Genomic DNA, 17,184 nt, shown 5'->3' with positions numbered 1-17,184 from the left:
AGATATATAATGGCTCTATGCATATAATATTTAATACATAAATTTTCATTTATATAATGGACAAATACACACATACATATATTGGGTTTTTTTTGGAGAAAAATGGACGAGGAAAAAATTATAAATTTTTGAAAATGTTATTCTAAACATGAAACTAATGACTTAATTTTGATTGCCTATACCACTTGAGAATATCTGAAAGGAAAAATAATTTCCAAAATTTTATTATTATTTGTTTTTTTTGTTTTATTCTTCTATGTACATATAGTGTTATGTATTCTATATTATCTTATAATTTACATACATAGTGTTTATTTTAGATGAGTTTAAAAAATTTATAATCAGAGATTTGATAAATAGAAGAGAAGAGGATTGTATATATAGGTGATTGTTTTATAAAATAAAAAAATGAAAAATAAATAGGGGATGGAATAGAAATTTAGAAGGCTTATGAATATTTTAGGAACTACATTGAATAAGAAATTTAAAGAAAATTCTCAATTTTATATTATGTAAGGGCTTTTACATTTTGGGCAGAATAGAATTTCTTGCAAGCTTTTCATATCCTATAATTACAATGCAAACGGATTTTATTAAAAACGAAAATAAATTAAGTAAATATTGGAATGAAGGAATTATATTTAACTGTATGTACGGCTATCCCATTTATTACCAGTAAATATTTAATTTGTAATAATTCTCAAATAATAGAAAAATTTTTCAATAAAACCAAAATTTTTTTCTTTCGAAGTTATTTTATAAACCCAAATTTTAGTTTGACTAATAAATTAGTTTGGATTCACAATAAATTTTGATATTGAAAAAATACAATTGATTTATGTAATTTCCTAATGTTTATAATTTAAACACTGTCCCAGTTAGTACAAGGCTGTCAAGTATCGGCTACCGTAATCCCATTAAGTTGAAAGCAGAATCAGTTCGATTTTCCGCGGAAAAGTATAAGAATCCATATAGAATACACATTTTTTAATGGGACCACTAAGAAGACATATTTTTCAATGTGTGTGTGTGACATATATGCAAAATGTTGTACAGTCAATTTTGCCATTCCACTAAGGTTTACCGCTTTGGTTACGGACTACTTCAATCGGGTTAACTTCGGTATAATTCGTGTGTTTGCCATTGAAAATTTAATTTCCTTCATGTAAACTCTATCAATTTTGTTTTAAAAACAAAGGGTTTTAGGCCAAAACTGCAAAAAAAAAATTTTTTAAAATTTCAACTCTTTTGTTGTAAATTCAAAATTTTAAATTTTATCGATGAGTTTAATTAAATTTAAATTGTTCAATCTAATTTCAGAAAAAGAATTAAAAAATCCCGGAGCTTCTTTTAATCATTAGAAAAAAAAAGTTTTTCTTTTTTTTGTGTAGAAAAAAAAACTATATTTAACAGACTAGATAGAAAATTTTTGTTCGCAATTTTCAATCTTGTATAAATGAATAATAAGAAAAAAAAATTTTTTTTTTAAATTTCAAAAGCTTAATATAGTATCCGCTTGAGGAAAACAGTTTTAGTCTTTAATTACAATTATGTTCTGCTGACGTTTTTTTTGGTTTTTTTTTTCGCTTGCTTCTACTTTCGCTATGATTCTGAAAATAGAAACACGAGCACATAATTTTCAACATCAAGAAAAAGTTTTAATATTTTTAAAAGAGTCTTCTCTTTCTACTCTTCCGTTTTTTGTGTGTTTTATGCTTTATTAGTAAAACCAACACTTATTAAACTAATATAGCAAAAAAGATGGAAGGATCATTATAAGAAAAACTTTTAATTACTTAAGAATGTTTTAGACATTGAAAGTGATGACAAAAAAATTATTATTGAAGGAGAGCGTGAATTTATATAAAAAAAAAATGAATGATTTAAAATCGTTGTTCAGAAAAGCCTGAAGGTATAAAATAGTAGCATTTTTATGGAACACAAAATTTTTTTTGTTCAAATGGGGTTATTCAGAATAAATTATCTATATATACCTATTTCAAAAAATTATTTAGAAATTTCCATAAAGGAAAAAAATTAGTGACCTATATGAAAATATTTCGACTTGGTTATGAGGTTTTAAGATTTGTAATGTAGACTTCTTCGATGCGATAGGATTTTGTGTTATTAATTTCGCTTGCTTTATTATTTTATGTTAGTTGTGTTGTTAAAACGCTTCATAATACACAGTCTGTATGCAATACGAATTGGACTCCACTTATTATACTCACAGACACATATTTGTCTAAAAATTTTGAAATATAATTAAATTCAATTAGTTATAAACGAAAAATTAAATTTTCGAATAAACTCAACTTTAGAATTTCATCAATTGGAAAGTGTATTTTTCGTTTTACCGAAAGTTTTGCACAAGACTACGAAAATGTCTTTTAAATATTTCTTTCACAATTTTAATTAAAATTTATTTTAATCGATTATTCCGAGAGTTCTAATTATTTTAACTATATTTTATTAGTTTCTTACGACATTCTTTTATAGAAATTCTAGTTTTGTCCCAATTTTAAATTAAAATATAAAAGAGTATTGCCACGAAATATCCTAGAGTTATCCATACAAACTACAAATATTCAAGCCTTTCGTATACATAAATTGCACCTGTAAAATAAAGTAGTTTTAATCGTCATATTGTTTGAAGACTATACGAAGAATCGTTAAATTTCAGAGCTTTTAAAAGAAAAATTACAATTTAGTTCAATTTTAAAGTTTTACGTTATATAATGTAAAATGTGATGAAACTACTGTATAGATGTGTAAGTGAGTAGATACATACATGGTATGCTAAAAATATAAGAATAAAGAAGAGTTATTTAAAGGTTGAATTTTTCTAGCATAAAATTAGTAATATAAATAAGTAAAAAAAAAAAGTTTTCTTTTTATTTTTTTTTCGTCTTCTTTAAATACTTTTCAAACTTTCCTTTTAAGAATAAATTTAAATTGTTCAAAAATTAATATAAATTTACCTATACATACACACATACATTATACATTTATTATACAAAAAAAAGACAATAATAATTATGAAACTTTTATTAAAATGAGATATTCAAAAAAAAAATGAAACAGTTGGAATTTATAGTAGCTTTATCAAACTTTTTCAAAAAATATATGTATAACAGTTATACACATGCTTTGATATTAAAATTTCTATATTCATTTCCATCTGACGTAGAATTGATGAGGTAGTTATAATTATGTTGAATAATGGATTTGACTTCGAAAATTGCAGTGTTGGTGAATTATAAAATTATTTGAAAATTTTAAATCTTGAAGAGCAAGGTTCTAACAATTAATGGAGTGGTGCTATTACGACTACTAAAGTACATTCTAATTTTGAGACTAAATTCTTCATATTTTGATTGGTACTGCATTTCTTTGAAAACAATTCGGTCTCCCTAATATTTGGTATCGTTCTCTCTTGATCAATTAGCGTGCTGTCTTAAAAGATTGTTCTCAGTTATCTCTTCAATTATTCAAATTTCAATGGTTTTAATCATTGTTTTACTCAAATATTTTTCTGTGTTTCTCAATAAAAATTCCAATTTCAAAGATTCCAATATTTAGAACTTTTAATGATTATAGTAAAATATAAGTAATATTTATTATTCCAATCGTGTTTATAAAAATATTTTTAATTTATAAAAATTTATATTTACTAATAAATAAGGAAACAAAATTGTTATTATTTAATTTACAAAATATCTAAAGTAACAAACTGAATTCATAACATTATTTTATATATAAATCTATCATAATCCTTTTACAATATCCTTTGAGAAAATAAATGCAATTAAAATTTTTTTCTTTTTTTACTTAAATCTCATGGTATTCATCAAAAGAATTGAAAAAAAAGGGTTTTTATTACAATTATAATAAAATACTAAACTTTTTTAAAAATTTCCTTCCTAAAAAAATTAAAGAGAAAGAGAGAAAGAGAGAAGAAAAAAGAAAGGTATTCTCTTAATTCTCATGTATGCCAGTTAACAAAAAAAGAAAAGAAAAAGAGATGAGGTGATAGGAAAAGAAAATAACAGAACGCAATATATGCAAGAAGAAGAGAGGAAAAGGAGAGGTAAGGATAGAGATAAAAAGAAAAGAAGAAGACATTATGAAGATAATCTTCACATATGGAAGGAATGTAATTTTAAAAAGGAATATTTTAAATCCTTTCTTATTATTGATAAAGTTACCGTTATTATATTTTACTTTATTTTTTCTTATCTATAACTGTTAAATAATAACATTAGATTTTGTTCATGGAATTTATACAGATACACTTTAAATATAAATAAGTATATAATGTATACATGTATGCCTTAAAACTATATGCGATATTTTATACATTAATTTTGGAACCAATCTGTGGTAATAAGGAAAAATTGTCTATAATTCTGTCAAGCGTTCCTGTTAAGTACCTCCAATTTTAGGCTTTAACCTTAAACGAATTAAACATGATTTTTTTTTATAATAAGAAAATTTATTTATTACCGCTTTTAAGTTGCCTAGGTCGACAAGAATTTTGTCGAATTTTTCAAATTTCAACTAAAACTTTAAAATATGAATTGCATAGAGAGTTGAAACTTTTTCATGTTTAATCTATTAATATGAGTCTTTTAAGAGGCATAAAATTTTAAGAAATACAAAGTTCTGCTAACGGAAACTCGAACTTCTGCTAAGTAACGAAAACTAGAATTTTTATAGAAATATGTCCCGCAATTTAGAAATTGTATTTACAACAACAAACAATGTATGATACAAAATATTTTTAATCATATTGAAATTATTTGAATTGATTTTTAATCAAACTAAATTACATATATAGTTAAACTCAATTGAATAATTTTGGGCTATTGCCACCGGAATATCACAATTAATTTAACAATTACGTACATCGAACCATATAAAATACAATAGGTTCAAAAATCAAAAGAAAATTGTTGCTCTTCTAGAGTTTGGTGTTTACATTTGTGTTCATATCTTCTTATTAAATAAGTTATTGTGTGTTTCATATTGTAGGTCTATGGAACTTTTGTAATAACATGATGTCAGAACTAAAATTTTTTTATATTGATGGAAGTTACTTGAAGGAATTCTACTTTCTAATTTGGAAAATCAATATTTTCTTAAATTTCATTGGATAGTATAGGACAATTTTCTAATATCGTAAAAATTTAAAAATTTTAAGATTTAAATTTATATAGAGTGTTTTTGAAAATGCCGTTCTTAAACTTAAAAGTGCAAAGCTTTTAAAGCTTCATGTACAAATTCAATGTAGAAATTTTAAAGCTTTCCAGTTCTAACCTTAAGAACTGTATTTTGAGAAACAAACATACGTTCCATATATATGACAATAGTTTTGGTTACATTACTGCAATGGTGTGATATTGAATTTTTTCTATTACTTGATTTACTTTTTAATTGAATCTTTATTTACAACCGAAACTCTCAATAGATATGTAAAAAATAGATTTGATATGTAACAAAATTTTGAAATACCATTATTAAATTAAAATTATTATTGAATTATAACACCTATAATATTTTTAAATTTATGCAGTAAATTACGTTCATATTATTTAACGTTTGTACTAATGAAACATATTATTATATGTACAGAGTTACCAGAATCCCGATTTCAAATTTCGAAATTAGCTTTTATTTTCCATAAAAATTTAAATCGAACATTTAAAATGAAACACTCAGTCATACATACCAATAAATTTCAAAGAAATTTTCTTTAAATAGAAACATCAAAAGTCATCATTCTACCTAAACATATATATACATGCACACATGAAAAGGATGTTACACTTGCAGGCTAACATATGTGTGCTCTTTCTACCTAAAAAAATATTTCGAAAGCATTGAATTTTTATTTAACGAACAAGAAAACAAAACAAAAAAAAAACGAACACACACGAAAAAAACAAAGTTGTAAAATTAAATTCGAAAATTTTTTCATATAAAAAAAAGAAAATTCAATTTATTTTCTTGCCTAGGATATTTTCTTCATTCTCTCTTCTTTTGATGATATTTTAGAAGAAAAACAGAAAAGAAAAAACAAAAATTTCTTCGTGAATTTTTATTTTAACAAATCAAAAAACGAAGAAGCATAAAAATAAGAGAAAAACAAAAAAGTATAGGAAAAAAAAATGAAATTATTCGCAACATTGAATTTTAATATGAAAAAATATAAAAAGTACCCCAAACCTATACAAATACTTTTTTTTTTAAATAAAAGGATAAAATTGAAGTAGGAATGAAAATTCCTCAAAGATATAAATCTAGAAAAGGATCACTTTAAATTTCACACATGGAAAACTGAGCAGGTTGTTTTCTTTTTTTTATTGTTTATTTTTGATTTTTTTTAAGGATTTTCTCCTATATGTACACAACTGTACATAGGATTTTCTTTCCTTTATTTTCATTTCGATTTCAAAGTATGGAAAAAAAAATGGCTACAGATATAAATTTTCAGTTTAAATTTTAAGTTTATAAGCTTTAATGTGTATTTACCAGATACTTTTTTTCAAGGATAATTGAACCTAATCACCTATTTTGTTACTTTTTTTCGATTTGTTCCTTTTTTTCGCTCTCTTATTTTGTTTTTAGGTGTTCACCTTTTTCATATACAAACATAAAATTGAAATAAGGTAATTGCTATGAAATTTTTGTTGTTCTATTTTTGATTTTTTCCTTTTTCTTCTTTTATTATTTTTGGTAAGGATTGGAAGGAGGGGGGGTAGGGGGTGGGGTGGCAGAGAGGCTTAAGGAAAACAGTTACTGTACAAATTATTATTTTGGAATATATTTTGCCAATGCGTAAAATGCTTAATTTTATATGAATGAAAGTTTGAAAAGTTAATAATTTTATTAGAAGTTTTTATTAGGGAATTAAAAAACAAAATTTTTATTTTTTGATGAAAATTACAATGCCTGGCAATTTTTCTACATCATTTTGGCATTCAATACTAGGCATCAGGAGTAAAATTCGATTTGTATTCCTAGAGAGTGTGTGTATAGTGCTTGTTAGAGTTCATTCTAAAATGAGGGGCTTTCAACACTACTGACATTTTTAGTATAGGCTGAATGGCGACAATAATAATTGGTAATCAAAATTATGTTTAAAAATAATTATTAAAATGCGATCATGTTGTTTTCGATAAAATTTGGAATTATTTGGAATACTTAATTTAGAATCTCTTTCTAGGAGGCTGTTTTTTTTTTTTTTTGAATAATATTTGATTCTTTGGTAGGAGCAATTTAGAATTTCAAAGCTACATTTCTATAATGAAAAAGAAGTAGATAGATTTTATTATGCAATTGATGATTTCTGTCTATTTATTAATACATGTCTACTATTATAGGAACTTTAATTTATTTGTAGTTTACTTATTCGTGTATGACTTAAATTTCATCGGAATAGAATTTTGGAAAGTAACCTACATTTTTGCATTTTTGGTGTAAGGCAAAATTTATTTTAATTAGACATGACTGTGACTTCAATATTTTCAATTTCACTGCAGTTTAAAAATTTGTTTGTTTTGTAGCAGCATTGTCACTGTGTTACAACTGAAAATCTATGTTATTGGAATCAAAAACTGTGTTGTTAGCGAGCGACGACAACATATGTGGTTCTTCCGATTTGAAGAAAATTTGAAAAGCCCGGATAAATATTTAATTTTCCATAGCAGTACTCTTACATTACTGTAACTTGCGTTATTACTGTCTTACATTACTGTAACTTGCAATAATTAATTATGAAGAACCAGAAACTTGAACCTATAATCAGTTTTGATAACTTTAATTAAATTTTAAAATCTTTAATTAATATTGCCGGCACGAAACTTTTACATAACATTCTTAAAATAAAATAATTAACTTTTTAAATGATTTTTTCTCTTTTTGTTTTATTTCAGGCCATTTTTGATTCTTTTCTTATTTTTTACACAAAATTATCTTGAAGTCATTCAGAGAACTCATCAACTTCTTCACAATCTATTTTCCAATAATATTATTTAATTTTCTCAATTTCTTAGTAATGCTCTCAAATCAATTGATCAATTATTGTAAATGCTACTTTACTCTATTTTTCTTATCTTTTACTTTTTTTTCTTTTAAATTTCATGAAGGTTTTTTTTTTATTTCAAAGAATTTTCTTTTAAAACTGCTATTTTTCTGTTGTTTCACCTATTTTTCTTGTTGTTTTTCTATTTATATTATGAATAAAATAGTAACAGTAGCTGTGCTAGATGAGATAGCAGGATGAAAAAATTTATAGAATGTATTTATAATATGTAGGTATATGTATGTATGTATGTAGAAAATATGTATAAATAAATTTTTATCGTTTAAAAAATTGAATTTTCTCGCTAAATAAAATCTAAGAACTCAACTGAGAATATTTTTGTGCTTTTACTTTAGAGAAATCAGATTGTATGCATATTATAAATGTTGTGCTTTTCTAAAGTAAAAAGTACTAAATTTATAGTAAAAGGTACTATAGCGTATAAAGAAATCGAAATCGTTCTTTAAATTTGTAATATACATAGGAAAAAAATTTGTTTCGATCGGTGAAATAAGAATGTTACGTACATATATACGTTGTTGTTATACAATCAATTTGGGGCCTCACACTAATATTCATACGATGCAGAGTGGATCATTTTTATAATATGTACGTAAATATAATTAAAGCTGTCTGTTAAAAGTTTGTGTTTAGCTTTTCGTTAAAATAAATATTATACCGCAAGCTGTATGCGAGGTGAAACTCATCCAAACCAGTCTTTTGCAAAAATCTCTATATGATAAATATTTTGGCTTCATTGGAATCAACTCACACAGCAAATTTGCTTTTCATATAAAATGTAATATTTTTACAAAACGTATAAAGCTCCACACGACTTGCGGACTATATCGTAATAAAAAGGTAATTTCCAAAGTGTTTGACTTCAAAGTTTAAATTTAGTACACACTTATTTTTAGCCGTCCAAACTTGTCCTGAATTAGATCATTGCCTATATTTATTCTCTATTGATAAATATAAATGACGATACCGTTCGTATTCCGGAATCGAAACCGAGCCCAAATATGAATTCGCTTTAATTTAACTGACATATTTGGCATTACACTATGTATTGTGCGCTGTTTATCACCCCTGTGATCAACAGCGTCCAAACTTGTCCTGAATTAGATCGTTGCCTATATTTATTTTCTATGGATAAATATAAATGACGATACCGTTCGTATTCCGGAATCGAAACCGAGCCCAAATATGAATTCGCTCTAATTTAACTGACATATTTGGCATTACACTATGTATTGTGCGCTGTTTATCACCCCTGGCAATATTAAAATTTTTTTTTCTTCTTTTTCTCAATAAATATTGTATCTCAATATAAATTTTGTATATGTTTTACAAAATATAGAAGAAACATTTAGTGAGAAGTTAGGAAATCAAGTAAGAAAAGAAAAAAATTAAGTTTTGAATTCTTATATAATATTTTCTCAACACGATTTCTCCTCATAGAATTTTTGTTTTTTATTAGAAGAATAGTAAGTTCACTTTATGTACTGTACTCGTGTATCAGATTGTCTCTGCCTGAGAGCTGAACTTTTGTTGAAATGTTTATTAAAACCACTAGAAGAAATGCGTACAAGCCCGTTTTATTTGAAAGGTTCAAACTGAACACGAATGAAATTTTAAACGGATTCATCAAAAAGAAGCTATTACGTCGTATATTTTTCAGATCTAAATAACATTGAAAACCTTGCATGACATAAGGAGACACGTTGTTTTATATTTGTTTTTTTAAAATAGCTACCAATGCACACCTATTCAAGTACATACACATATAAAATAGTATATGTATTATATATAAGATTGTTATTTTAAAGAATATTTTTATTTGCATAATGTGCAGATGATAGAGAAAGAAGCAATATAGTAAAAGAAAATTTGTAAGAAATAAATTATAATATTATCAAAACATTCAAGGAATCAAAGGTAAAATTAGTAAGGAAAATTAGGAAAAAGAAGAGAATGAAAATATAAATGTGGTTAAATTTAAAAACAACAAAAAAAAGAACAAAATAAAGTACATAATAGACACGAATCTGTGGTATGGTTTCGTATTTGATTAAGAAAAATATGAAATGAAAAATTGAAAATTCTCAAAATGAAAAAAATTTAAAGAAAATTATGAGTGTGTCAGTAAAATTAAAATTCGAAATATCAAAAACTTTTGGTTTTATAACTTGAATTCATCAGTTAGAGCAGAAGACGTTCAATAGTATTTTCAATAGTATAAATATTTCCTAATATTTAGCACTTTCTTATAGAAATTTATTATAACCTCTTGAACTCTATTTAATCAAGTGACATTATTCGAATCATTGCATTATTCCAAATTGCCTTGTGAAGATTCATGGTGATAGTTAGAGTTGTCCAATTTCAGGAAACAAATTTTTTAGATTCCTGAATAACATTTGTTATTCTAGTGAAGTTAAACAATAATTTAAGCTAAAAATTTTTAAGATTTTGGAATATTCTTTAATACTTACCAACAAGCTTCCACGAATTAATTCATTTTTCCTAAAGAAATTTAAATTTTGCCAAGTTTCTATGCTTCAACAGAATTTATACCTTTCCATATTTTAATGTTCGAAAATTCGATCCTTAAATTAACTACAAACCATGCCGTTAATAATTTTTTAAGATTTTTGTGTTTTCTATTTTGTTTTACAGAACATAAAATTCAAATCTTTTTCATCTTCTTCCATTTTATTTACCATTTTCTATTTCTATCAATTGCCTGAAGCTGATTAAATTTCAATTTTCAATTTATGTATTTGATTTATGTTTTAAAAAAAGTAATTTTTTCTTTTTATTTAATATGAAAATGTCTTTAAATTATCAGTTTTCCTTCTGCTTTTTGCTCATTTTTGTCAATACACATTTAAAAAGCAAATATTCTGACATGACAAAATTATCGAATTTTAAGCAATTTTTTTAAAATTAGATTTAATTTTGAAGTTGCTGAGCTATCAATTTTTATGAAAAAAAATGGGGTTAAAATTTAAAAGACATAAATAGCAAAGCATTCTACTGGCATCAGAGTAAAGTTTTAAATAATTAATTTTGACCTGTTTATTTGTTTCATGAAGCTTCAGGGTTTTAATTCTAAAGTTACCATGCAATTTGGAAATTTCAATATCCCGTTCTTATTTAGTATTTCCATTGTGATACTAAAATTATTAATACTGCTATTGTTTATTTTCCAAACAGATCCCAATATATATTATAACTCCTATCCCAGTTTCTGCTTCAATTTTCGGTTAGAGATTACGTTTAATAATTCTAAATCCACACGCACATACCATTAATTTGCAAATATTCTAAAATTGAGTCATAAACACAAAATTACTTCTTATTTCTAAACTCTAAGACTATAAGAATTTAAATTTTAATATTATTTGTAGAAGAAATAAAAAATTCTTTGATTTTCTAGTTTTGTAACTTAAGTAATGATTGCAAACATTACATAAAGTCAACTCAAAACAAAATCCAATTAAGTTAAATAAATAAAAATAAAGGAAGAAAAAAATATTTTAGATTTTCTTTTTTTTCTTTTAAATATAATTTGGAATTTAAGATTTCTTATACAAAATTCATGAAAATTTTTTTTGCATAAAAGAGCATTAAAATTTTCTTTAGTAGATTTTTATGGAATGAATTTTCTAGAATTAAGAAAATTTTCATAAATTTAAGATTTCCTATAATATACTTATATTACTATATTTTTGAATGTAAAACAAATATTGGGAAATTAGAAGAATTTTTAGGGAAACCGAAAATTAATATGAAATATTTGTGTATATGTATTTTATTTGGTTAATGAATTTAATAAACATATTTTGTCAAGTTTTCCAATAATTTCATAAATATTACATTAAATTTAGTTAAATTTCAAAGATTCTAGCAATTGGTTCTCTTAAAAGATTAAGAAATCAACGACATGTTTGAAAAATAGCATTTTCTTCAAATTTTAATCGGAATATGTAATAGGTAGTTTTTGATTGAATTTGTCAAATAAGCTGCTAGTCGCCGCAAATTCAATTCAAATCCAATTAAATAATTTGATAATTAACTATTTTGCTTGATAAATATTCGCATTTATTTAATGAGAAATAATTCCTGCCCAGACGTTCATTGCCGTAATAATTAAGATTTCAATAAATTTTCAAAATTTATCACTTTTCTCTAAATATTCAGTTAACAAAGTGATAACAATTATTACTATGTTATTGCATACAGTAAATATTTTTGTTAAAGCAACAGAAAATAATGACTGTAATGTACGAAATAAGGGCTAAACAGAATTCGATGTTTACATATTACAGCTATGAATGTGTTCATTTATATTATATCGCCTCAATCATTGTATTTCAAATTACTACTAAATTAATTATCTATAAAAACATCGCTATATAAACCTCGATCGATATAAAATTCTCTAGGATTCCTGGCAGATTAATGAGAACAATACAACAAAAAAATTTTCTTCTAAGAATTAATTATAGCGTTAATAAAAATCAACATGCTATTTGAAAAATGAATTAAAAATATTATAATTTCATTTTAATTTTTCCATTTATTATATTGAAAAGCAAAATTTTATTTAAAATTCAAAAAATATTTTATAAAATTATGAAATTAATAAAAATTTGATCAGTACAACTTTAGAATATGAAAGAAAAACTTAAGGAATACTTCAGTGGAAAACTGAAGGAAATTTACTAACAAATTCTAGAAAATTGATATGATGTTTTGTTTATAATCAGGGTAGACATATTTATTAATAGTCCAGTATGTAGAGCATTACTTCCTTAACATAAAAAATGAAAAAAGATAAAAAATAAGTTCGAAATAGAGGAATTTTAAATGTTAGAAACCCGATACAATAATCTTTCGTTGATAAAGTTTCCAAAGCAAAAACGTAGAACAAAATCCTTAGTGAAGTGTATAAGGTGACTTTATTCAAGTCAATAAAATTAGATTTCAAATCGTAGTGAATTTGAATGAGAGTAACTTTATTTCAATTGAACTTCTTTGAATTCCAGTCATAAACCAGAAATGTGTTTATCATTTTAGCCATAACATATGGAAAAGTAAAATGATAATACACTGTCAAATACATTCCCATAAAATAATAAAAAAATAAATATTAGTATAACATTGATTTTGACGACATCTACATACATTGTGTATATTTAAAGTCCAAATAAAAAATGTCACAAAAAATTCACAAGAATGTTAATATTTTTTATGTAAATATTTTGATTAATTAACACTCGATTAAATTTTTATAACACAACGAAAAAAATAAACTATATTTTTTTTTATTCTGTGTATACAAGTTTAACTTCCCAATTCTCTTCAAAATATAGACGTCTTATCTGACATATTACCTAAATTTCATTATACTGAGGCTACTACGTACAACAATTAGAGCATCTATGTATATACACATACATATTAAGTATTTAAAAATATTTGTATCAGTGAGATTTCTACATCGTCTATAAATTTACGCTTACAATTACCTATACAGGTGATAATAAATATCTTAATTTCTATCGAATAAAAAAATCTTTACCTTTTATCTTCAATCGTAATTATCAATTCAGTTTGTGATCACGTTTTCAAGAATTAAGTTATTTTTTTTTATTTTGATAAAAAAAACCACCCGTAAATTAAAAATTAACAAGAAAAAAAAGGAATTGTGAAAAAATAAAGGAAAAAAAAATTTTTTGTTTTTTGAGAAAGAATTCATTAAATAATTAGAAATCCGAACGCGAAATATAACAGGAAAATATTTGAAAAATAGCGAGATAATTGATAATAACAAAAAAAAAAATAAAACAATAACGAAAAAGAAAAATTGAGGAAAAAGAAAAATTCATTTGCTCTTAATTCATTTGGTTGTAATTGTGAAGATCCCTATGAGCATTTTGGTGCTTGTAATTATAATGCAATTATGTAACATTCAATTAAAATAAATCATAAATTTGTGTCCGAAAAGCAGTTGGGATTAAAATTAAAACAAAATAAATTTTTTGAATTTTTAAAGAGTCTATTAGAAATTTAGTGAAAAATTTTATAAATTGTAGTTTCGAGTTTAGGTTTACTGGGCTAAATTGTATATTTTTATTGTTTTATATTTACATTTGAAGTGGAAAATTATTTGTAATTAAAGTTTTCAAATTGAATGCTTGTTTTTCGCTTAAGTTGAAATAGTGCATTTTTCATTTTATTTAGATCATTACGAACCATATTACAGAAACATTTAAAAATGCGGTTTTTTGGTAAGTAAAAAATAGTTTTTTTTATTTCTAACTCCCTTTAATATTACAATTATTATATTAATTATTAATTATTATTCAAGTAGAATTTTATAAGAGAACTAAAAAAAAAGAAATTTGCTAGTATAATAGCGATCCCATTACGCATTTCCTTAAGAATTTTTCCTAATTCTACAAACCTATAAAAATTTTGTAAAGAATTACAAATTCATTTTGACTAGTAGGTAAAATTGACAAATTATGACTCAATATCCAGTGTTCTCAGTGGTTGTTTCTACCTGGAACTGTACGAAAAGATGAAGCACTTATTGTATGAATGTGCTTTGTGAACCTGATAGAAGTTTCGCGGCTTGGAGTTGAGGTGACTACTATGCTGCAATTTGTCAAGGGCTTAAATATAATGGTAACGTAAGTGGGGATAAAAATCACAAGGTATTCTATGGGTCGGCATCAGAAGAGCCCAAGAGCCTCGGTCACCTACGGACATAAAAGAGCTGAAATACCTTAGCTGAACTAAGATATCCATTTCGATTTTGTAAAACGAATTCTCTAAAACTTTTGCTTGTCCTGAATTCAAAATTCCGTTCAGTTTATCACTCAGTAAAAATGTAGTTTCTTTGAGATCTAAATTGTTAGGAAGCAGTTATTTTTTCATTTAATTGACAAAAAGACTGGCTGAAATGAAATAGAAAAATTTTGCAAGAGAAGTTTTGTTTATTATTCCTAGAGAAGTCAAACTACTCTAAATAATTTGATAAATTTATCATGTCTGAAAACAAAACTGAAATCCATACTAGTTTTCATGAAAATCGATTCAATTGAAACTTAGAGGTTAAGATACACAAAAAACAGTCAAACGGATTCAAAATTAAAAATATATCTTTTTACTGAAAAGTACAATTGCCTTTAATATTCAACGTATAAAATATGTTGTCTCGTATGTAAAAATTTAATTTTTATGCTGAATGAAACGCGGCTGGTAATGTTTAATCTTGAATTTTAGCGTTTGAATTTTAAATGTTTCCTATATGGGCATCTACAATTCATAATTCAATTAAATATTCCATGAATGGCAGCTTAACGTCGTATTTTAAGATTGTTCTATAAGTTATAAAATATTTTCAAAATTCTTAAAATTAGCCTGGATTTGTTAAAATTTCGAACCAAATGTCTGATTTATTACGATCAAATTTAGTTATTAACTAATTAATTTTACATTTAATTTTTAAATTTCTTTGTTTTAAAATTGATTAGAAAATTATAATAGGTATTCAATTATAATCAAAGTGCTATAATTTATATGTTAATTAATTTATTATTTTAAGTTAAAATTATCATGTTTCATTAGTTTTACCTTAATTAATTTCTCACATCATAAGCGTGTGTTTATTAATTAGAACTAAAAATATTTTCACCTTAAAGAAAATAATTTAGAAAATTATTTTGTAATCTACACACAATTCATATGTCGCCTCTATATAGTATTACATACCAATGTTTTCCATTATTACTTATCTAAATATTTTCATTAATAAACGACAAATATTTGTACCAAAAAAAAATTATTTGCTAAATTAATTATTTTCCATAATTTTACACCAAATAAAGAGATTTTTTTTTCTAAATAGACATGAATAATGATCTATTTTAAAGCTAATAATAAGATAAGATATTAAATCTTACTTTTTTTGAAAATATATACAAAAAGCTTTAGAATTTAGATTAAACTATAGGTATCAAAATTTTATTGCAATAGTTGGCTTTTCTTAATTTGACTGTTGTAAATTTTTTAGCTTATAATGCGTATAGAATCTTAAATATAGCCGCGTGATACGACGAAATAGTTCAGTCTTTCAAGTATATTAATATTATATCCGCATCGAAGAATATTAAAAATTAATTTTTATGAACTTTTAAGCACTAAATTTCAAGTGTTACAACATCTATATTGGTCCTGGACAATTTAAAGTCAGAATATAACATTGAAAACTGAAGACTGTTAAAATAATTTTTATTTAAGTTAAAATTAACGATTTAGTTCAATTATTACACATTCGCACATTTGCGAGAACAATGACATAAATCAAAATCCAGAGCCGCGAACTTGCTTTTATTACTTTTATAATTTAAAATATAAAGCTTTTCTGTAACAAAATAATACAGAAAATTTCATATAATTTGTAGAATAGATTTATGCCAACGTACATCGATAATAATTTACACGAAGTATAATCACTCATATTCTGTTAGTCACATCACTTGACGCGATGAGTTGTTATTTAAACATTTTGAGTTTTTCAACACAAAATCCTTTCCAAATGTTGAAATTTTATGCTGAAAACCAAAATACTTTTCAATAATACCTTATCACCTCGAGTGATGCGACCTTCAAAATATGACTGTATATTTTTGAGATTCGTCGTTATTCTTCCCAATGTGCGTTTCTGGAACAAAAATTTACATTAATGCATTAGCTACATCAAATATTTGTTTACGACTAGTTTACCTTTTTGCAAGCACATCATGTTTTGTTATTAAGCTATTTTGTTCCGAAATATTCATTAATTAAGGTAGAGGAATAATTTTCACAAACGCCAATTTATATTTACACTCTTTAATATTATAATCTATTATATGCTTACAATATTAAACTATTTAGACACAATGTTCCCAATTAAAAGTTTCTAAGTTGAAAATTATTAAACTTTTTTTGTGTAAAATTGCTTTGTCTTGCATTTTAGATAAATAATAATCATATAAAACGTGTGTATATATTAATAAATATGGTGCCAATGACTATTA

The 17,184-nt window shown here is 24.5% G+C and overlaps 1 protein-coding gene across 4 annotated transcripts in view; it reads left to right on the top strand.

Moving 5' to 3' along the window:
* Positions 1 to 17,184, top strand: part of LOC129611804 (sodium/hydrogen exchanger 9B2) — an 82,330-nt gene that overhangs the window by 25,809 nt on the left and 39,337 nt on the right. Inside the window, exon 1 of one of the 4 annotated variants that reach the window (XM_055525156.1) lies at positions 8,239 to 8,319. The exons of 2 other annotated variants lie outside the window; for them this stretch is intronic. Coding sequence is in view for 1 of the 2 variants with exons in the window: in XM_055525155.1 (XP_055381130.1) it covers positions 14,373 to 14,385 (13 nt within the window). In the remaining variant the exon portion in view is untranslated. Of the gene's footprint in view, positions 1 to 8,238; positions 8,320 to 14,218; positions 14,386 to 17,184 lie in introns of those variants that run through there. One more of the 4 variants, XM_055525155.1, reaches the window with a different exon arrangement.

This window comes from Condylostylus longicornis, unplaced genomic scaffold (assembly GCF_029603195.1).
Source record: "Condylostylus longicornis isolate FDR11 unplaced genomic scaffold, ASM2960319v2 ptg000055l, whole genome shotgun sequence".
In the NCBI taxonomy this organism is placed as follows: Eukaryota; Metazoa; Arthropoda; class Insecta; order Diptera; family Dolichopodidae; genus Condylostylus; species Condylostylus longicornis.
This window is presented reverse-complemented; position numbering and strand designations above follow the sequence as displayed.